General features: G+C 37.4%; 1 protein-coding gene across 2 annotated transcripts in view; it reads right to left on the bottom strand.

Annotated features, from left to right (window-relative positions):
• SEMA3C (semaphorin 3C) overlaps positions 1–16,286 on the bottom strand; it is a 113,508-nt gene that overhangs the window by 19,132 nt on the left and 78,090 nt on the right. For both annotated transcript variants that reach the window (XM_030456641.1, XM_008493022.2), the window contains exons 7-12: positions 16,061–16,180; positions 13,997–14,139; positions 11,960–12,074; positions 10,393–10,462; positions 8,153–8,297; positions 4,202–4,424 (exon numbers count right to left, since the gene is read on the bottom strand). In XM_030456641.1, the coding sequence (XP_030312501.1) occupies positions 4,202–4,424; positions 8,153–8,297; positions 10,393–10,462; positions 11,960–12,074; positions 13,997–14,139; positions 16,061–16,180 (816 nt within the window). The remainder of the gene's footprint in view (positions 1–4,201; positions 4,425–8,152; positions 8,298–10,392; positions 10,463–11,959; positions 12,075–13,996; positions 14,140–16,060; positions 16,181–16,286) is intronic.

Raw genomic sequence — 16,286 nt, 5'->3', positions numbered from 1 at the left:
CATAATCTTTTGGTTGTGCAATCTGTGTGTACATTGACCAAAGGCTTTCGTGCTACAAGCAGTAGGTGGCATGCTTAAAAAATAAATATTAATCTCAGGAAAATGCTCTCATGCTGTTTTACTGCTTTTCTTAAAACTGAGATGGAAAGCCATCTACGAAAGGATAAAAGGAAAATGTTGAAGGCTTGGGGTCTTCCGATATAACTAAAATGAGTAAAGTAATTAGAGTAAAACTCTAATGTGAATCAAAAACTGGAGGACTGAGTCTTGGCCTACCACAGAAATGGGATAACTGAAGCAGAACTCTAACCCCAAATTCCTGAACTGCTTATGTTATAACTCATTTCATAGGGAAAAAGTATTATCAGCACCTCCCTTGTCACATATGCAAGTGATTACATTAAATTGTACCTCAGGTTTCTGTTTGGGAGGAGGAAGTACACAGCACTTGTAGCACTACTTTCTATTTTTAAAGACTTTCTCTAAACTGACTCATTTCAGAGGAGGGTGAAGAGATCCCTTTGGGTGGACTTGGGACTCTTCAGGTTGAAAAACACAGGGGAAAAAAAGGAGACTGCTATTATTTGAAAAACAGGTGGAATGCTGTGAGAACAATGTCCGTTCCTGAGACTTATTTTTTTAGCTATGTGGGTGAGTGAGAGAGAAAAGATAAGTACTAACCAATTTTGGGCATGAACCAGTCCAAAAGAGCTCAGCACTACTGTCTGGGTGCACAAAGGAAGCACTAGATTTAGTTCACATTAATGTAAAAAAATTACACAGCTGCCTATACCATCCCATACCATGGCTACATGATGAAAACCACTGCGGTTCTTGGATCTTTATACTTCTGTTATTCTTCACTTGCATTTAGGAACTGATTTATTACTGAGGCTACAGAGGAAGGGAAGAAAAGCTGAACATTTTGTGTGCTCTGCATCTGGCAAGACATAAAACACTCCAATTTCAAGCATGAGACAGGTCACTGACAGTGACAGACATGGCTGGCAACATCTCAGTTCAGCAGCACTAACTCATCACCCAAGCTGACTGTAATTGTCACCAGGTGTCAAGTCCCATTGTTTCTGGCTGTTGGGGTCTAGGCTCCCAAGGAAATTATCACATGAAATTTTCCTATACAGTGTGGTTTTTGCATTTGATGGGACAAGCTGACACCAATGCAAATCCCCTCTGCATTCCTTTTGACAGTTAATATCTCTATCAAATCCTCCTGAGTCTCTCACACAAAGGAGAGAATAAAGAAAACCAGTTTCTCCTCTTGGTGGCTGAAACTTGATCACTATTATTTAAAAGGCCTGAGAAACGCAGTAACTTACACTGAACCTTCTGAAGAAGCCCTTGGAAGACATTAAAGTCCTGTGTCTTTCTCAAGAAAAATAATTCCTCCCTTCCAACTAAACAGAAAGCAGACAATAATCCTCAGCTCCAGAGTTGTAAAGAAGATAAAGCAAAGAATGCATAATATCAAGAGCTGCAGTTTAGGCATTTGCCCATAATGAACCCTCTGCTGATACAGAGGAGAATTAGCAAAATGTAAGAACAAGCTGAATTAAGTCAATGTTTTTAATGAATCACAAGTGTATGTGCAAGGCCATGCTGATTACCTAAAAACAGTCAGAAACTAATCGAAGTATGAAATGAACAGAACTGTATCTCTTGCTGAATTACAGAAATGCTAAGTATCAGCACTGTGCATTTTCAATCACAGTTCAAGTTTTCAATGAATTGGTAGCAAAACCTACCACTGCTACATTAGGAATCCTACATTGTTTGGAAACCTATATTTTACCTTTTCCACTGATGTTTAGTAGAATTTTACTCCAATTAACATTAGATGATTATACAGTATTATAAAACAATTGTGCACTTTAAAAAAATGCAATGTTCATTTCAAATATGTGTACTAGCCTACCTAAGTATTACTCTGGCTAAACATAATGATTTAGCAAGGAATAAAGCTAAGAGAAAACCAGACCTCCTTTAATATGAGTATTTGTGAAATTGTATAAGAGTAGTATGGACAAAATCTAGTAACAATTCTAATTTGTCTACAGATATATAGAAAGATTCTTTTCTTCTGTAGAAATGGAGGAGAATTACCCTAAAGTGTGCCAAAGAACTGTAGCTGCATTAATTAAACTAAAACCAAAATGTGGTTACAAGTTAGGGAGTGGGGAAAAAACCCTCACTTCAAGAAAACCCTGTCATAATTACCTTAAGTTGGTAGTTTCCAATGTCTCTGCAAACAGGATCACAGAGAACTTCAAGAACACCTTACAACTCATTTATCAATTGCCAACCAAAAATACTCAGATCAAAACCTGATGAAATTCCTAATATAATTCTTTACTCAGAGCTTCTTCTGTCCTAACTATGCCTTACAGTACATGAAGCATTCAAAGTACAGCAGATGGTGACCTGGAAAAGGTTTGACACAAGAGCTGAGTGTTTCTGTTTTCCTATTTTGTTAAACAGCAGAAGCCTGCAGGATGGAAGGGGACCTCTAGAAGTCCAGTCCTCCACACAAAGCAGATCCAGTTAAGAGTTGGTTGCTTGGGCCTTCATAGGATTGGGTTTTGAATCCTTTGGGTCTTTGAGGAAGGAGAATTCATGTCTCTGGGCCTTAGTGCAAATGTTTGACCACAGTCATGGTGAAAAAAAACAACAAACCACCTTTTCCCTTAAACCTAATTGTGATGTCTCACATTGAACCTTGTGTCCATTGACTCTCACCCTGACACCAAGCACCTTGAGAAGAGTCTAGATCTGATTTTTTTGCATTAGATAGTTTTCCCTTCTCATTAGATAGTTGTAATCACCAATAAGATCTCCCCTTACTTTTCTCTGAATAAACCCAATTCACTCAGCATCCTCTCATCCATTACACACTACAGTTGTCCCTCAGGTGATCTTGTTCCATCAGGTCAGTATTTTCCTTGGACAGGAGCCCACAGCTGAACATGGCACTCCTGAGAGAAGCTGAACACAGGAGAAAAATGCCTTCCAGCAACCTACTGGCTGGATACACTTCTGCTAAGAGGACTATGCAGCTGACTTCCTTTGGGATAAGGCACCCTGCTGATTCTGATAGCTGGGGAGGCTTGTCTAAGAAGAGTTCCTTTTAATCCTACCCCTAGAGAAGCCTAACATTCTGGAGAGTTTTTTTAGCAAGTTTCCTAAATCTAATATTACAGGATGGTTATTCCCAGTGCCATGTGTGTTTGCTGGCAGACACAGTTTCTACAAGCAGAAAACAACCAGGACCCAATAATATGTCAACCATAAAAGCAACAGAAGCCATCTCCATAATTATTTTCTGATGTTCAGATATATTTGATCTTCTGGATTTCTTTTCCCCTGTTCTACTTGAAACCATTTGTATAAAACAGATTAGCCTTTGTGCCTATCAACTGATAATGCCCTGTTAAGCCAGTGGGAGTTCCAGATGTGAATAGCCAGAGTGCCACTCTGCTTGTCTGCTTCAAGCAGAAAAATATTCATATCTGAATATTTTTAAAAACTCAAAATTGATCACAATGAGAATAATTTCATCTCTTCCCTGCAGACTTCAGAAGCATAAAACCAGATGAATTTTAATGTAGCTAAAACCAAAATGTAGGTTATATTAGACATAAATTGTTTTAGAACATTTGGATCAAATTCTTTGTGTCCACTACTACTAGGACTCCAATGATTTGTTTCTTTTTCTCTGCTAAATACTTCCATATTTTTACTTTAGTAGAGTTGTTATTTCTGCCTTCTACCATCCTGATCAGATTGTGTTTTTCTTCAGAAGTAGCTTACACAGCATATATTAAAGAATGATTTTGAGACTATACAAAAAATAGAAAGCCAGATTTTGGTATTTTTACTCATTTTGGAGAACATAAAATTCTAACATGAGAAGTATTATAATTTACATGAAATACAATATGCACTAGTGTTGATTTCTCTCTCAAAATTCATATCAATACTTTTTATAGCTTCCACATAATTAATGTCTATGAGAATGATAAAAATGCACAAAAAATAAAAAGAACATAAATCAGGGATTTCTAGAGACATTTTTGTAGATAGAAAATATATTTAAATTAACATTTCTGAATAAGTCATACAGATCAGGGTTGATTGTAAATTATAAGGCAAAGGAGGAAAATGACTCCTGCTAAGTTTATCTTACCTGTTCCGAGAAACAAGACATGGTATCTTCCATCAGCAGCATTCACTCTATCCACAGCAACCTTTGTGTACTTGTAGTCTGCTCCTATCCGGATGATTAATGGCCTCTTGTGTATTGGGTAAATGGGATTAAACATCAAAGGGTGATTTCTGATGAAGGTCACAACATCATCTGGAAACTCTTTGGTTGTTCGCATATTAGGTGTGAAGGCTCCTCCTGGACACTGTTAAGAAACATGCACAGCAATGCTTAACAATACTTACCATCTTCCAGTCTTCATCTCCAAGTCATTTACAAATACTGACAGGTAGTTGACAAAATAAGTTCCTAAAAGAGCCCTGTAGACTATGACTAAAAGTAATTATGTTCCAGTGAGAGAAATGAAGTACTTAAATAGCTACACTTTGTATGGGTTGAGATAAGAAACCCACAAACATATTTTTGCACTATCAAAACCCAGCTTGATGATAAAGATCCATATTTCTGGACCTATTTTCACATTTTTTATGCTCACTTTTCAACTGTCTATTTAAAAAAAAAAATCATATACCCAAGCAATCAGTATGAGAAGATACCAAACTTTTGCAAGCAGTTTGTTACAGGTGTAGTAAAAGGAAAAGTAAAAATATAAACAGTGGTTCTGTTAATATCCCTCTAGTCATTATTTTGATTATGAAATGGTGAAAGGGTAATGTTGAGTTCATATGGGGGATCCCATGGCAAATCATTTACCTCTGAGAGGACTGACCATTTACAGGATCTTGTCTACACTTCCCATATGCTCACAAAACTCTGTATGCTTCTTTACATGCAATGAGTAACCATCCAAATAACCAGCCTTTGGGTATTCTGAACCTTATGAGGAAACAAGATCAATCTGAGAAATCGTGAGTGTTTACTAAGAGTGAAACTAAAAGAAGATGGTAAGAAGAAATCAGGAGCTATGTCAGCAACTGGTACAATGTTCTGGATGCACCTATGTTAATTTACATGACTTTTTTTCAGTCACTGTACTCTCCTCAGAGTATTGGAGCTATCCAGAAATATTTCAACACAATATTTTTCCAGTTGGAAAATGATGGGGTTTTTTCAATAGGAGGCATTTAATGGAAACTTATTTGTTTTGATGAGGACCATTCTTATGTCTAGGATGAAATTTCTGGTGAAAACCACAGACACAAAAATAGCCAGTAGCTCAGGGGGAGATTTACCTCACCTGATTTCTTCTGTCTTAAAGTCAGGAACTTATTCTTAATTAAGCATCTAAGTTTTCTCTGTAGTTAGTAATTCAGACTAGAAGCCCTGCTTTTAGATGGCTAAAATTACATAAAATGAATCATACTCTAGACTAGGAAACTCACTGAGGATATATGAGTCATGTGTCCAACCTACCTGATGTGAGAAAACATTACAATCTGGGTCTTCACCTCCCAGGGGATCCCTCTAAACACCAGGCAGGAGAGACCATTCTACACTATCTGCTAAAAAACAGTTCCATAATTAACTATTCATTTGGCAATTCCAGGAAAAAGGTGGAGAAGGGGCAGCAGCCTCATCCCAGCCTTAAGAATCATCTTCTGGCTCAATTGGGATTCCATTTCAAAAAGCAGATCAACTCTGGTAGGATTGTTTAAAAATCTTTAAAAGAAACTGCTCTGGAATCAGTTATCTTCAGGAAGAACCAGGACTCAGCTCAGATGTGGGTCTTTTCCCATCTGATATCCTTGACAATTGATTCTTCTGGACTCTTTATTTATCCCGAAGGTATTGGATTGGTTCTCATTAGAAATTATACCACACGCTAGCCCTCTAAGCCCTCACACTGAATTCCAATTATCAAATTTGCTCTAGTCCTTCCCTCTGTGGCTCTTCCATTCAAAGTCTTCCAGAAAATGTATGGAGCTATCTGCTAAGACTATGCACAAATGCTGGAAAAAAACCCACCAAATCTGCCTTCATAAATGCGTAGGCTATGAGCAAGACTATTGTACTTGGTAGTAATCTGCCAGACTCTAGTTCCTCCCCAGAGGTATCCTGTTTCATGATTGGTTCAAATTAAACTTCTCTGTCTTGCAAAGACCATCTCAAAGACTTCCCCTGACACTTCTATCCTTCTTGATTTGGAGATGAGAAGACCTTTGTCTGTGACTTCCCACAAAAACGTCTGTGCTATGGCTCACCCAAGTATGACCCTAAAAACTTACATTATATTGTTGTTCTGAGGAAAGTTATAACAAACATCTTCAATAAATTTGTTCTTTGGATATCACTCGTATAAACCACTGACAAGTGAAAAACACTACTGAAGAACCCTGTGAATAATTCCTCTCCTGGAGGGGTCGAGTATGCATCCTTCACACCTCATTCAAGGACTTGAACCCAATAATTATGTTCACGGTTTATCATCATGCAGTTTGATTTGCAGAGAGAAAAAGAGTTCTTCAATTTACAGCATACTCTGACATGCTGTGGGTACCAAAACTATTTCTGTAACTTCTGAAAAATGGAAACTATCCTCAAATATCACTGAGTTTAATAGTAGCATGCCAATTATGCAATTTTCCCCCCTTTCTTTTTCCATAAGTAAGTTTTGCTTGTGGAGAAATAAGAAACCATTGGTTTAGTGAAGGGCAGCCAAACACTGCAGAGTTGATCATTGCCAAATGAACGCACTGCTTTATTTAATCCTACTGAAGCTATACCAAAGCCTTTTCATTGTTTATCCAATGTACTGTGACACAATGAATGCTCATTTCTCTCCAGAGATTTAGTATGAATATCTCTTTAGGCAACTGTAAAGTAGGATTTTCGATGTAATACAAAAAGCCATCCCTGTCTAGTCCAGCATCCCAGAAGTTGAAAGAAATCTACATCTCAGAGAAAAAAGCCTCATGCTGCACTGCCTGCAAGCATGGCAATTAAAAGTTAACCCTTTGTACATGAATTCTAGCAGCAAAAAACACCGTAAGTCCTGACTTTTACAACTGCTTTGGCATGTGTGGAAAATAGTTTATGGCACACATTTAAAAGCAGAACTTCTTGGCAGTAAAATAAAACCAAAGACAAGCCTCAGCTTAGAAAACACACCTTTAAGATATGCTGTTGTGGCTGAATTGTGAGGAAGCACTGAAAAGCCAGTGATCAGAAAAATGTTTGTCTTAAAAAAAATCTCTTTTATCTGTATTTTTTGTGTGAGCTATGATCTAGGAAGTTATCTCCAAGTTCAGATCTTTCTGTTACATCTGAAAAATGTAGGTATTTTCTATCACCATGTTAAATCCAAATCTGAATTTTCCATTGTGCTTCCCAATTTCTTTAGGCCTATCTGGAATACCTCATAAGCCTTCATGAGGTGAACCAAGAAAAACATGGCAGTAGTTGAGGAAACCAAAACAAATGCAATAATCAGTTCTCTTCTCCTTCTCCTCTTCCTCCTCCTCCTCGCCCTTGTCTCGTCCTCCTCGTCCTCGTCCTCGCCCTTGTCTCGTCCTCCTCGTCCTCGTCCTCGTCCTCGTCCTCGTCCTCCTCCACCTTCTTCTTCTTCTTCTTCTTCTTCTTCTTCTTCTTCTTCTTCTTCTTCTTCTTCTTCTTCTTCTTCTTCTTCTTCTTCTTCTTCTTCTTCTTCTTCTTCTTCTTCTTCTTCTTCTTCTTCTTCTTCTTCTTCTTCTTCTTCTTCTTCTTCTTCTTCTTCTTCTTCTTCTGTCTCTCTTCTCTTCTCTTCTCTTCTCTTCTCTTCTCTTCTCTTCTCTTCTCTTCTCTTCTCTTCTCTTCTCTTCTCTTCTCTTCTCTTCTCTCTCTTCTCTTCTCTTCTCTTCTCTTCTCTTCTCTTCTCTTCTCTTCTCTTCTCTTCTCTTCTCTTCTCTTCTCTTCTCTTCTCTTCTCTCTTCTCTTCTCTTCTCTTTAAACAAAGACAAGTAATTGGCAAGCCTGGATAAACATCTTTGTACTTACAGTGCCAGGTCTTGGGTACGGGATTCTGCCCTGATATGGAATCAGCTGGTGGTTTGGGCCCTCCTTGTGTGCAAACGGCCCATTGAACACAGTCTGGATGTCAGATAGATGATACACACACACAGCTGAGCCTTTAAATATGGAGCTGGAAAAGAGTAGGAAAAGGTTAGCATTGTGATTTATCAACTTTTATATAGCTTTTCCATCATTTTGCATGGTCCAGTAATGAAATATACCTCTACAATATTTTTGATACAATTAAATGCTTCTATAGCATGGATTTAACATATTTAAAATCAAGTAATTTAGCTTCCCAGTATACACCATTACTCCTTAAGACCCAGCACTATACTGAACAGTGAACTGAAAAAAGAGGGAGAAAGGTATTACTGGTGGAATTAGAAATTTTCCTAATGCAATTGAATCTATCCCCAGTTAAATCAACGGCAAAAATATTGCTGACTTCAGTGAGACAAGAGTTTTATAACTTTATAACTTTATAACTTTATAACTTCCAGAACTCCCTACCAGGATATTAACCACAAGACCTCCATGAGCCTCCTAAAATACACAGCTAAAATATTAATCAATACATCCAGTGTAATTGCAATTGGTGAGATCCTTACAATCAGTTGCCAGCTTTTCTAAGCAAAATGGGAACAAGTTGTGGCTGTACAGGATAAGTCCAATACAGTCCTCAAATCCACCCACAAAACTAGTCTTACAAAGACTCCTCCAAAAGAGTGGAAGTTTGATGCTTCCTGAAGGAGAGCTCAGTGGGTCACCTACAGGAAGGACACGTTTTTCCACTGATCTAAGTTCAGCAATGGTCTCTGATATTTCCTGAACCACCACAAACCCTGAATGGCCTCCATCACCCTGTGATGATGGAGAGCACCAGAGGAATAAGTTCCAGAGGAATGCTAAGGGGTTTTTGTGGGGTTTTTTTGGCTTTTTTGTTTTTTTTTTTTTCTCACTGCCTGTAAAGGTTGAGATATTTATCCCAAGAAATTGGGATAATCCAGACAGTCTGATGTTAACTGTAGGAAGAAAATAATCCAAGTAATCTTTGTTTTCAGTTGAAAAAGAAAAAAAAATCACAACAAAACAACAAAAAACACTCCAGAAAAAAACTGAAAACATTACAAAAAGGAAAGCACAATCCACATTGCTCTCAGATATATATATAGATTAGGAGGCGGAACCTTTTAGGTAGATAATGGTGTTTGTGGAAATTATGGTAGGTATTAATAGGTTTAAAAACATGTATTTAATCTTTCTAGATATTTTATGCTAGATTTTATGCCAAAAAAATAATTTGCTTCAATATCACTTGATTTCCTTCTGTATGGCTTAGAAAGAAGATATTTGTTGGGAGGCTTCTTGCTTGTCACTGTTATGAGTTGAAAGATTACAGAGGTGAAGATAAGGGATGAGCTAAGGAGTAACAGTCACCCTTTTTGAAGTTAACTAATAACAGCTAAATAATACAGGATAGCTTGTCAGAAATCAGTTGTAACTGTTTCCACTCTGTATACTAGCACTATGTGGTGAGGACAAGAGAAAGGTGAAAAAAACAAAGGTAGAGATGGCAGAAGCTGTTGGTCCACCTATTGGTCTATCTTTGGGGAGTTTCAGAACAACCAGCTATATGCAGAACTTCCACTGTCTTTGGGAGCTCACTGAATGTTTTCTAAACTGAACAGTAAGTGAATACTACTGACTGGTAACAGGGTGCTTAAGGCTGCCAGGAGGTGTCCACATGCCACACAAGGTTGTATTTTTAGAGCCAGCTAAAGCTGACATGGGTTATGTGCCATCTGTGCAATCATCTGCCAGCTGAGAGTCTGGAAATTATTTATATGAATTCATGTAAGAATTCCCTGTTTGATCCTTCAGGCTGCTGGATGTCCTTCAGGAGGTGTTAAGTGCTCTCAGATGCCACGTGAGTTCACTGTGTTCAAGTCCTTTAGCTCTCTGCTGCTGGTTGGGAACAAGTGGCCCTCCATGCAAAGGTTTTCCCAGTGCCAGCTGACAGTGCATCAGGGAGCACTTTGCTCCAAGCAGTGTAGCTCCAACATGGATACCAAAAGTAATAACATTGAGACTGTATGCAAACGATGGCTGCAGGAGACATCAAAACTGCACACAACAGACTTAACTAGAAACCATCACTTTTGGTTTTCACTTAGAAAACTGAGGAGTTCAGAAAGATGATTTCTTCAAATCTCCCCATTTACCTTGATGTTGTGAAGATTCCATACACAAGTGTTGTTCTGGGGTTATCTGTCTCTAAAAGAAACACATCCTCTGTAAGAAAGAAAAGGAAAAAGAAAATTAGCATTTTAAATGCTAATAAAAATTTATTTTCCAGTTTAATTTATGACTTAATTCCTGCTGAAGCTAACAGTACTTTTGTCTCAGACTTGAATGGGAAAAGGCAGATTTTTTAAATGAAGGACCATAAACATAAATCTAAAATTTGAACATTCAGAAACAGATCTAGACATTAGCTACACACCAGAGCCTTATGAAGACAAAAGGCAAAGGTTTTCAAATAAGTATGTTCAGGATCCATGTCCCAGAATTCTTTCTGCTGGATTGCATTTCAGCAGGTTGTTTAACAGTAGGCAAACATCAAGTTGCAAAAGGTAAAAGACAAAGAGTTCCCATAGAGGGATGTAATTCAAAGCAGGATTATTAGGTGTTTTATCATCCAGTACACACTCTAGATGCCCTTGCTAGCTCATTTTCAACATGATTTAAATGACATGAAGTTTTGCGGTGAAGATACTAAGAGATGTAAACCTCTCTTTACTGACTGCAGTATGCAAAGTTGTACCTATTCACTGAGCTGAATTTGTCCCCCTTTACCTCTGATAAGCTGATTTTTTTTTTACTTCAATAAAATATACTTTAATCTCAGACAGTTTCTCCTTACAAATATTTTTACTAACTGTATTCAAGTTACCCCTTGAATGTATTTTACAACACACAAAAAGTCTGAACTCTCTGAGCTTTTTGTCATGCAATATGCTCTTTAGCTTTCCATAAATGTATGTAGTTCCTTCATTTAACCCTCTGAATTTTTAAAATATGCTTTGAAATATGTCAAACACAAAAGACATCACTGTGCAGAACTGGAAGCATTACACTCTTCTGCACTGCACATGAAAACATATATAAATCTTATTTGTATTTACAAATAAACACACCAAGTTCTTCCAATGCCTGAATTTAGAACTATGACAGCACATCACAGATGTAGACAATGTAGACTCTGAAACTTTCTGATAATGGTGTTTGGCACTTAACTATTAAGATATAAATTTATTAATTAATTATTGAAAGAAAATTATTGTGGCCATGGCATAGATTATTTACTGAATATATGCAGTGTTTCACATGGTGAACTGAAAATCTAAGTGCCTGAACGAATACTGAGAAATTATATTTATTCATAGTATTCTTAATGGTACCAGCAACAGCACTTATTAGTATTATCTTGAACTATCAAACTGAGGCTTCTTCACTGTGATCAAAAAAGAAACAAACTGCAGAAAAGCTGTGTGTTACACAGTGGTTTAAGAAACAGTTTCAAAAAAGGTATGTTATAAAAACTAACTGGGAGCAAAGTAACAATATATTTGATCCCTTTCAAATCTTAAGTCTTTACTTATATAATTCCTTTACATATTAAAGGTTTCACTTTCAACAACTTCACTAAGAATCTGTATGCACATCAATAATTACATGTACACAGGGTGCAGGATTTAGATAAAACTTTTAGGGTCTTTCTTGCCATACCTAGTTCATCAAAGTACGTTTCTGTTCCATCTTCATCCATTACTGAGCACACAAGTCTTGCTTTCAAGAATGTTGTCCACTTGTTTACAAGACTACGCTGACCACCTGTGTCATTCTGGAAGGGAATAATATTTTCAGAAAAGAAGTACAATGCAGCTAACACCTGGAGAGACTTTCCTACCCTTTCCTCAGTTTAATTTGATTCATCACCTAGACAATGATGCAGTTATAATCAATAGAAAAAATAAATAAGCCTAAAGTAAATGCCCTTCTTTAAACCCTCCAAATACAGGAAAAATAAGAAGTAGTTTTCTGAGCAGACATTCTGTGCTGGGCTAGCAGGCTTGGGAGGGTTGGGCAGTATGCTGTGCAGCAGCAATGTGTGGGTCTGTGGAGGTCTGTCTCATCGCTGACTAGTGCTGTAAGTCCATGGTACCTCTGAAAGATCAAAGAAGCCTATGGAGGGATGTTTCTTCTAATTCTGACAGCAATATAGTAGCTGAATCTGACCTAATAAGCTGTGATGGCCCTTGAGATGGATGCTCTGAAGTAATTTCAGAAATGGTGGCTAGCATGGGTCAAGCTAGGTTTGCACTATTGGAAGTTCTGCTAGCTTAGTCCAGAGCTGGCTTGGTCACAGCTTGGTCAATGATCTCTCCATCTCTCTCTAGTGCAAAGTGGAACCAGTAACTGATAAGACAGATGGTGCAGCTCCTGCCTCATTCTGTGGCTGAATGCTTTAGATAAGAACAGTATCATCCAAACTGCATAGCACAATGTCACCCAAGGAAATGGAGAAAGGAAATGCAGAAGACATGAAATACAGTTTTGATGAAATGTTGTGCATGTTTCATTGGTGCTCCTGGAGCTGGTAATCAAATCTGTTTGGTGACCAGGTCCTTTGGGGTGGCCTCTCTTGGCACCACTGCACTGGTACATATGGTGAGTCTCAAAGGTGTTGATATATGAATATAAGGGTTTAAAAGTATGTAAATATGACTAGCTTAGATTTATTTTCATTGGCTTTTGGATTCTGCTCCTGACTTCAGTGTAAGTCTAAACAAGCTGAGGCTTTTCAGAAATCATCTGGGCTTCATTATAACAGTAACAATAACAAATACAGATATTATTGTGTGAAACATCTTGCAAAATACCCAAAAAGGCCTTTGGGCACCCTCACAAAAAGTAGAAAGCAAAGATTTTAAAAGTGATCACATGCCTCATCATATTGCTAGAGGTGTTTCAACACAGTCTCAAACATGTCCTCACACTTATGCACAACATCACAAGCATCAAATTCTAAAGAACCAGACACACAAACACTCACAATTCCAAAAGAAGGAATTAAAAGGCTACAGAACTTGAGCATTTAAAATAGCTGTTTCAATCACTCATTTACAGTTGATTATAAATATGTAAAAGGAAATAGAGACAATAAGGAGTTCTGCAACTGTAAATTAATTACTGCACAGGAACAGCCATAACTCCTAAATTTAATTTTCATGTGCATGTTTTTAAAGTTAGGCTTACACTATCATCAATCAATAACTCAGAAAGCAGAGATATTATAGAAGTGAAACCAATATTTGAAAATCAAATCAAACCATTTAAAAACTTGTTTCTGATATTTACAACGTGTTTCAAAGATTTTAAGGGTGTGTATGCGTGCACGGAAGACTTTACCATCTTTACCATCTTATAATTCAGTTTTTTAATGCAAAGAATATAACTCCTTCATGCAAAGAACAGCAAGTTTAGAAATTTAACACTAGAAACAATCCTGAGTCAGTCAGAGAAATACTTAAATACCTGAATCTCTCAATTTCCATATCATTGTGGATATAGCCAGATACACATAATACATTTAGAGCCTAACTGTGTGTTCAGTAACAGCTCTTGTTAATTGTGAATGTGGAAGCTGAAATAGGATATTTGTTTTGAATATAAATCAAAGGCTTTTCAATCATTTAGTCTTTTAGCTTATCATGTTACACTAGCAGCTTGTCCCAACAACTTGGCAAACAAAATAGTTCTTACTGGGCAGATTCTTGCAATCATTGAATGAATTTGCTTTGTGCTGCCACTGTTGTCTGTGAGTCTTTCTTTGAAGAAGAAGTAGATTTTGGCATCGTTGGGGTCAGTGCCATCTGGGATAACATGAGCATCCACAAAAATAGGCTCTGAAATGAAACAGTGTACCAAAAAGATGAAACCAAAAGTTGTATCAGTATAAGGAAATAATGAGGTGACAGTTACTGACTGCTATATATCCATACAGAGGTACTGCTATGGCAGGATAGGCTTTGTGCCTAACCTCATATCACCATGTATCACCAGGTAAACAGCTTCATGCTGGCAGCCTTAAGTTTCTGTGTCCTCACATTTTATCCCACAACAGATAAAAAAATATAGAAGCAATAGTATGAAATTACTGCAGAGGTCCAAAGAGTCAGTGGAAGAAGGGGGAGGACTCAGTGTGTTATCAGGGGCACCTAAGGGAAGACTCACTGAGGAGGCAAAATATAAAAGTAAACTGCTAAAAGATCCTCTGGAGAAAGAACAAATAAGGTATATTAAAAATGCACAAAAGAGGGAACTAGCTGTTGGAACACTGAAAAAAGGAAAGCAGAATATGCAAATGCTTGAACAGCATTTGACTTCATATCAGAGTTTGATAAACATACAAAGCACTGTAAAGGAGAACTAATGTTATGTAAATTGAACTGTAATTTAAAATGTACATACTGATATGTAAGTGACTGTGCAGTAGTTTCTTGCAATCCCTTTTTAGGCAATGACTTCTATTGGTGTTGGTATCTGCAGAAAATCTGTTTTTGGCAATATCCTATGCTAAACTATAATGGACAGTGGAGAGAGTGCTCAGAAAACCTGTGTTTGAAGGAGAAAGCTTCCTGCATGAAGGCTGTATCAGACAAGATTGATTGATTGAAATTCAACACAAATCTTGAAAAATACAATACAAATATTTTATCTCTGACTGAAAACTCACTTTAGACTGCAGCATCTTGCTGTTCACAGAAGCCTGTTCTCAATGAATTTAAGTGTCATGGCTCTGGTTCTAAAAGCACATGGCAATAAACACCTGTCCTGAGCATATGTAATAGGTAGATTTTCCAGAAATAGAAATGGCCTAATGTTTCTATTTCCCTAATTCACTTTAGGGTGCACACTTCAGGGTGTGTAGATAAGTGTAAGAATGTATAGCAAACAAGCCCAATTTTGAAAGCAGACATAGTTTCTCTTTCATAGTGAATTTATTCTGATTGCAGCCCTGTGACTTGGCTGCAGTCACAGCCACACAGGAATAGCAAGACAATACCACAGTAACTTCAACACACCTGAAAGCTTTCTTAAATTGGAACTGCTATGTCAGTTGTTCTATAACCTTGGACATAAATCTCTGCTCAGAGTTCTGACAACCATTTTATTTCAAAATAGTTTAATTTGATGGAGTCTTTTTATTGGTAAAGTCAGGAAGAATTTTCACAATAATTTGAGTGAAACCAAGAGTTACTCAGAAGGTAGTTTTTCTACTGTGTTTTGATAATCTGCATCTTACTACAGAAATAAATGGCAATAACTGTAACTGGCTTGTATGCTAATGGAACTCTCCACTGCACATATTTTGAATGCAATTGGTGGTGAGTCTTCTGTACAGAGGTGGATCAGCTTAATTAATTGAAGAGGCAATTCACTAGAAAAAAACCTTAGAATAAAGGACTTTAATTTCAGTCAATGTCTGATACAGTAAAGCTGGAGAAGGCAGGTCCCTAGAAGTCAGATTGTCTGGCCACTTGCCATTTGGAAGGTTTTCATACTAATTCTCTTGAACAGTTTGGTTCAGTCTTACTCCAAAAAAGGCCCTCAGGTGGGATGGCCTAAAAGGTTTGTTCAAGCATGGAACACTTTTTATCTGTGCATTGTCTGCAATATATATTTTCACAAATTTCTTCATGGTTCAGTGTCATAAATTAAATTCATAGGAAAGCTCTTTAAAAGACAAGCTCTTTATTTTAAACAAAGCAAAGCAGAATCTGTGTGGAACCCATTGCAAGCTCTGGTAAAACAAAGGCATCTCACCACTCAGCCACTTGGAGTTGTGCTGGTCGGTTCGCACTGCATTCCTCCTGGTCAGACTCCGAAAAATGGCTGCATCTGTCCCCATGAAATCAATATACATTCCTGAAAACAGCTCTTCATCTGAAAAGAATTGAAATGGAGGGGGAAAAGCAAATGGATTTTTATAGCTTTTGGGAAAATTGTATTTACTGATCTATTATTTTACAGAGAAATATTGGGTCATGGG

Source organism: Calypte anna, chromosome 1 (assembly GCF_003957555.1).
Source record: "Calypte anna isolate BGI_N300 chromosome 1, bCalAnn1_v1.p, whole genome shotgun sequence".
Lineage (NCBI taxonomy): Eukaryota > Metazoa > Chordata > Aves > Apodiformes > Trochilidae > Calypte > Calypte anna.
The sequence above is the reverse complement of the archived record's forward strand: the minus strand, read 5'-3'. Positions and strand labels throughout refer to the sequence as shown.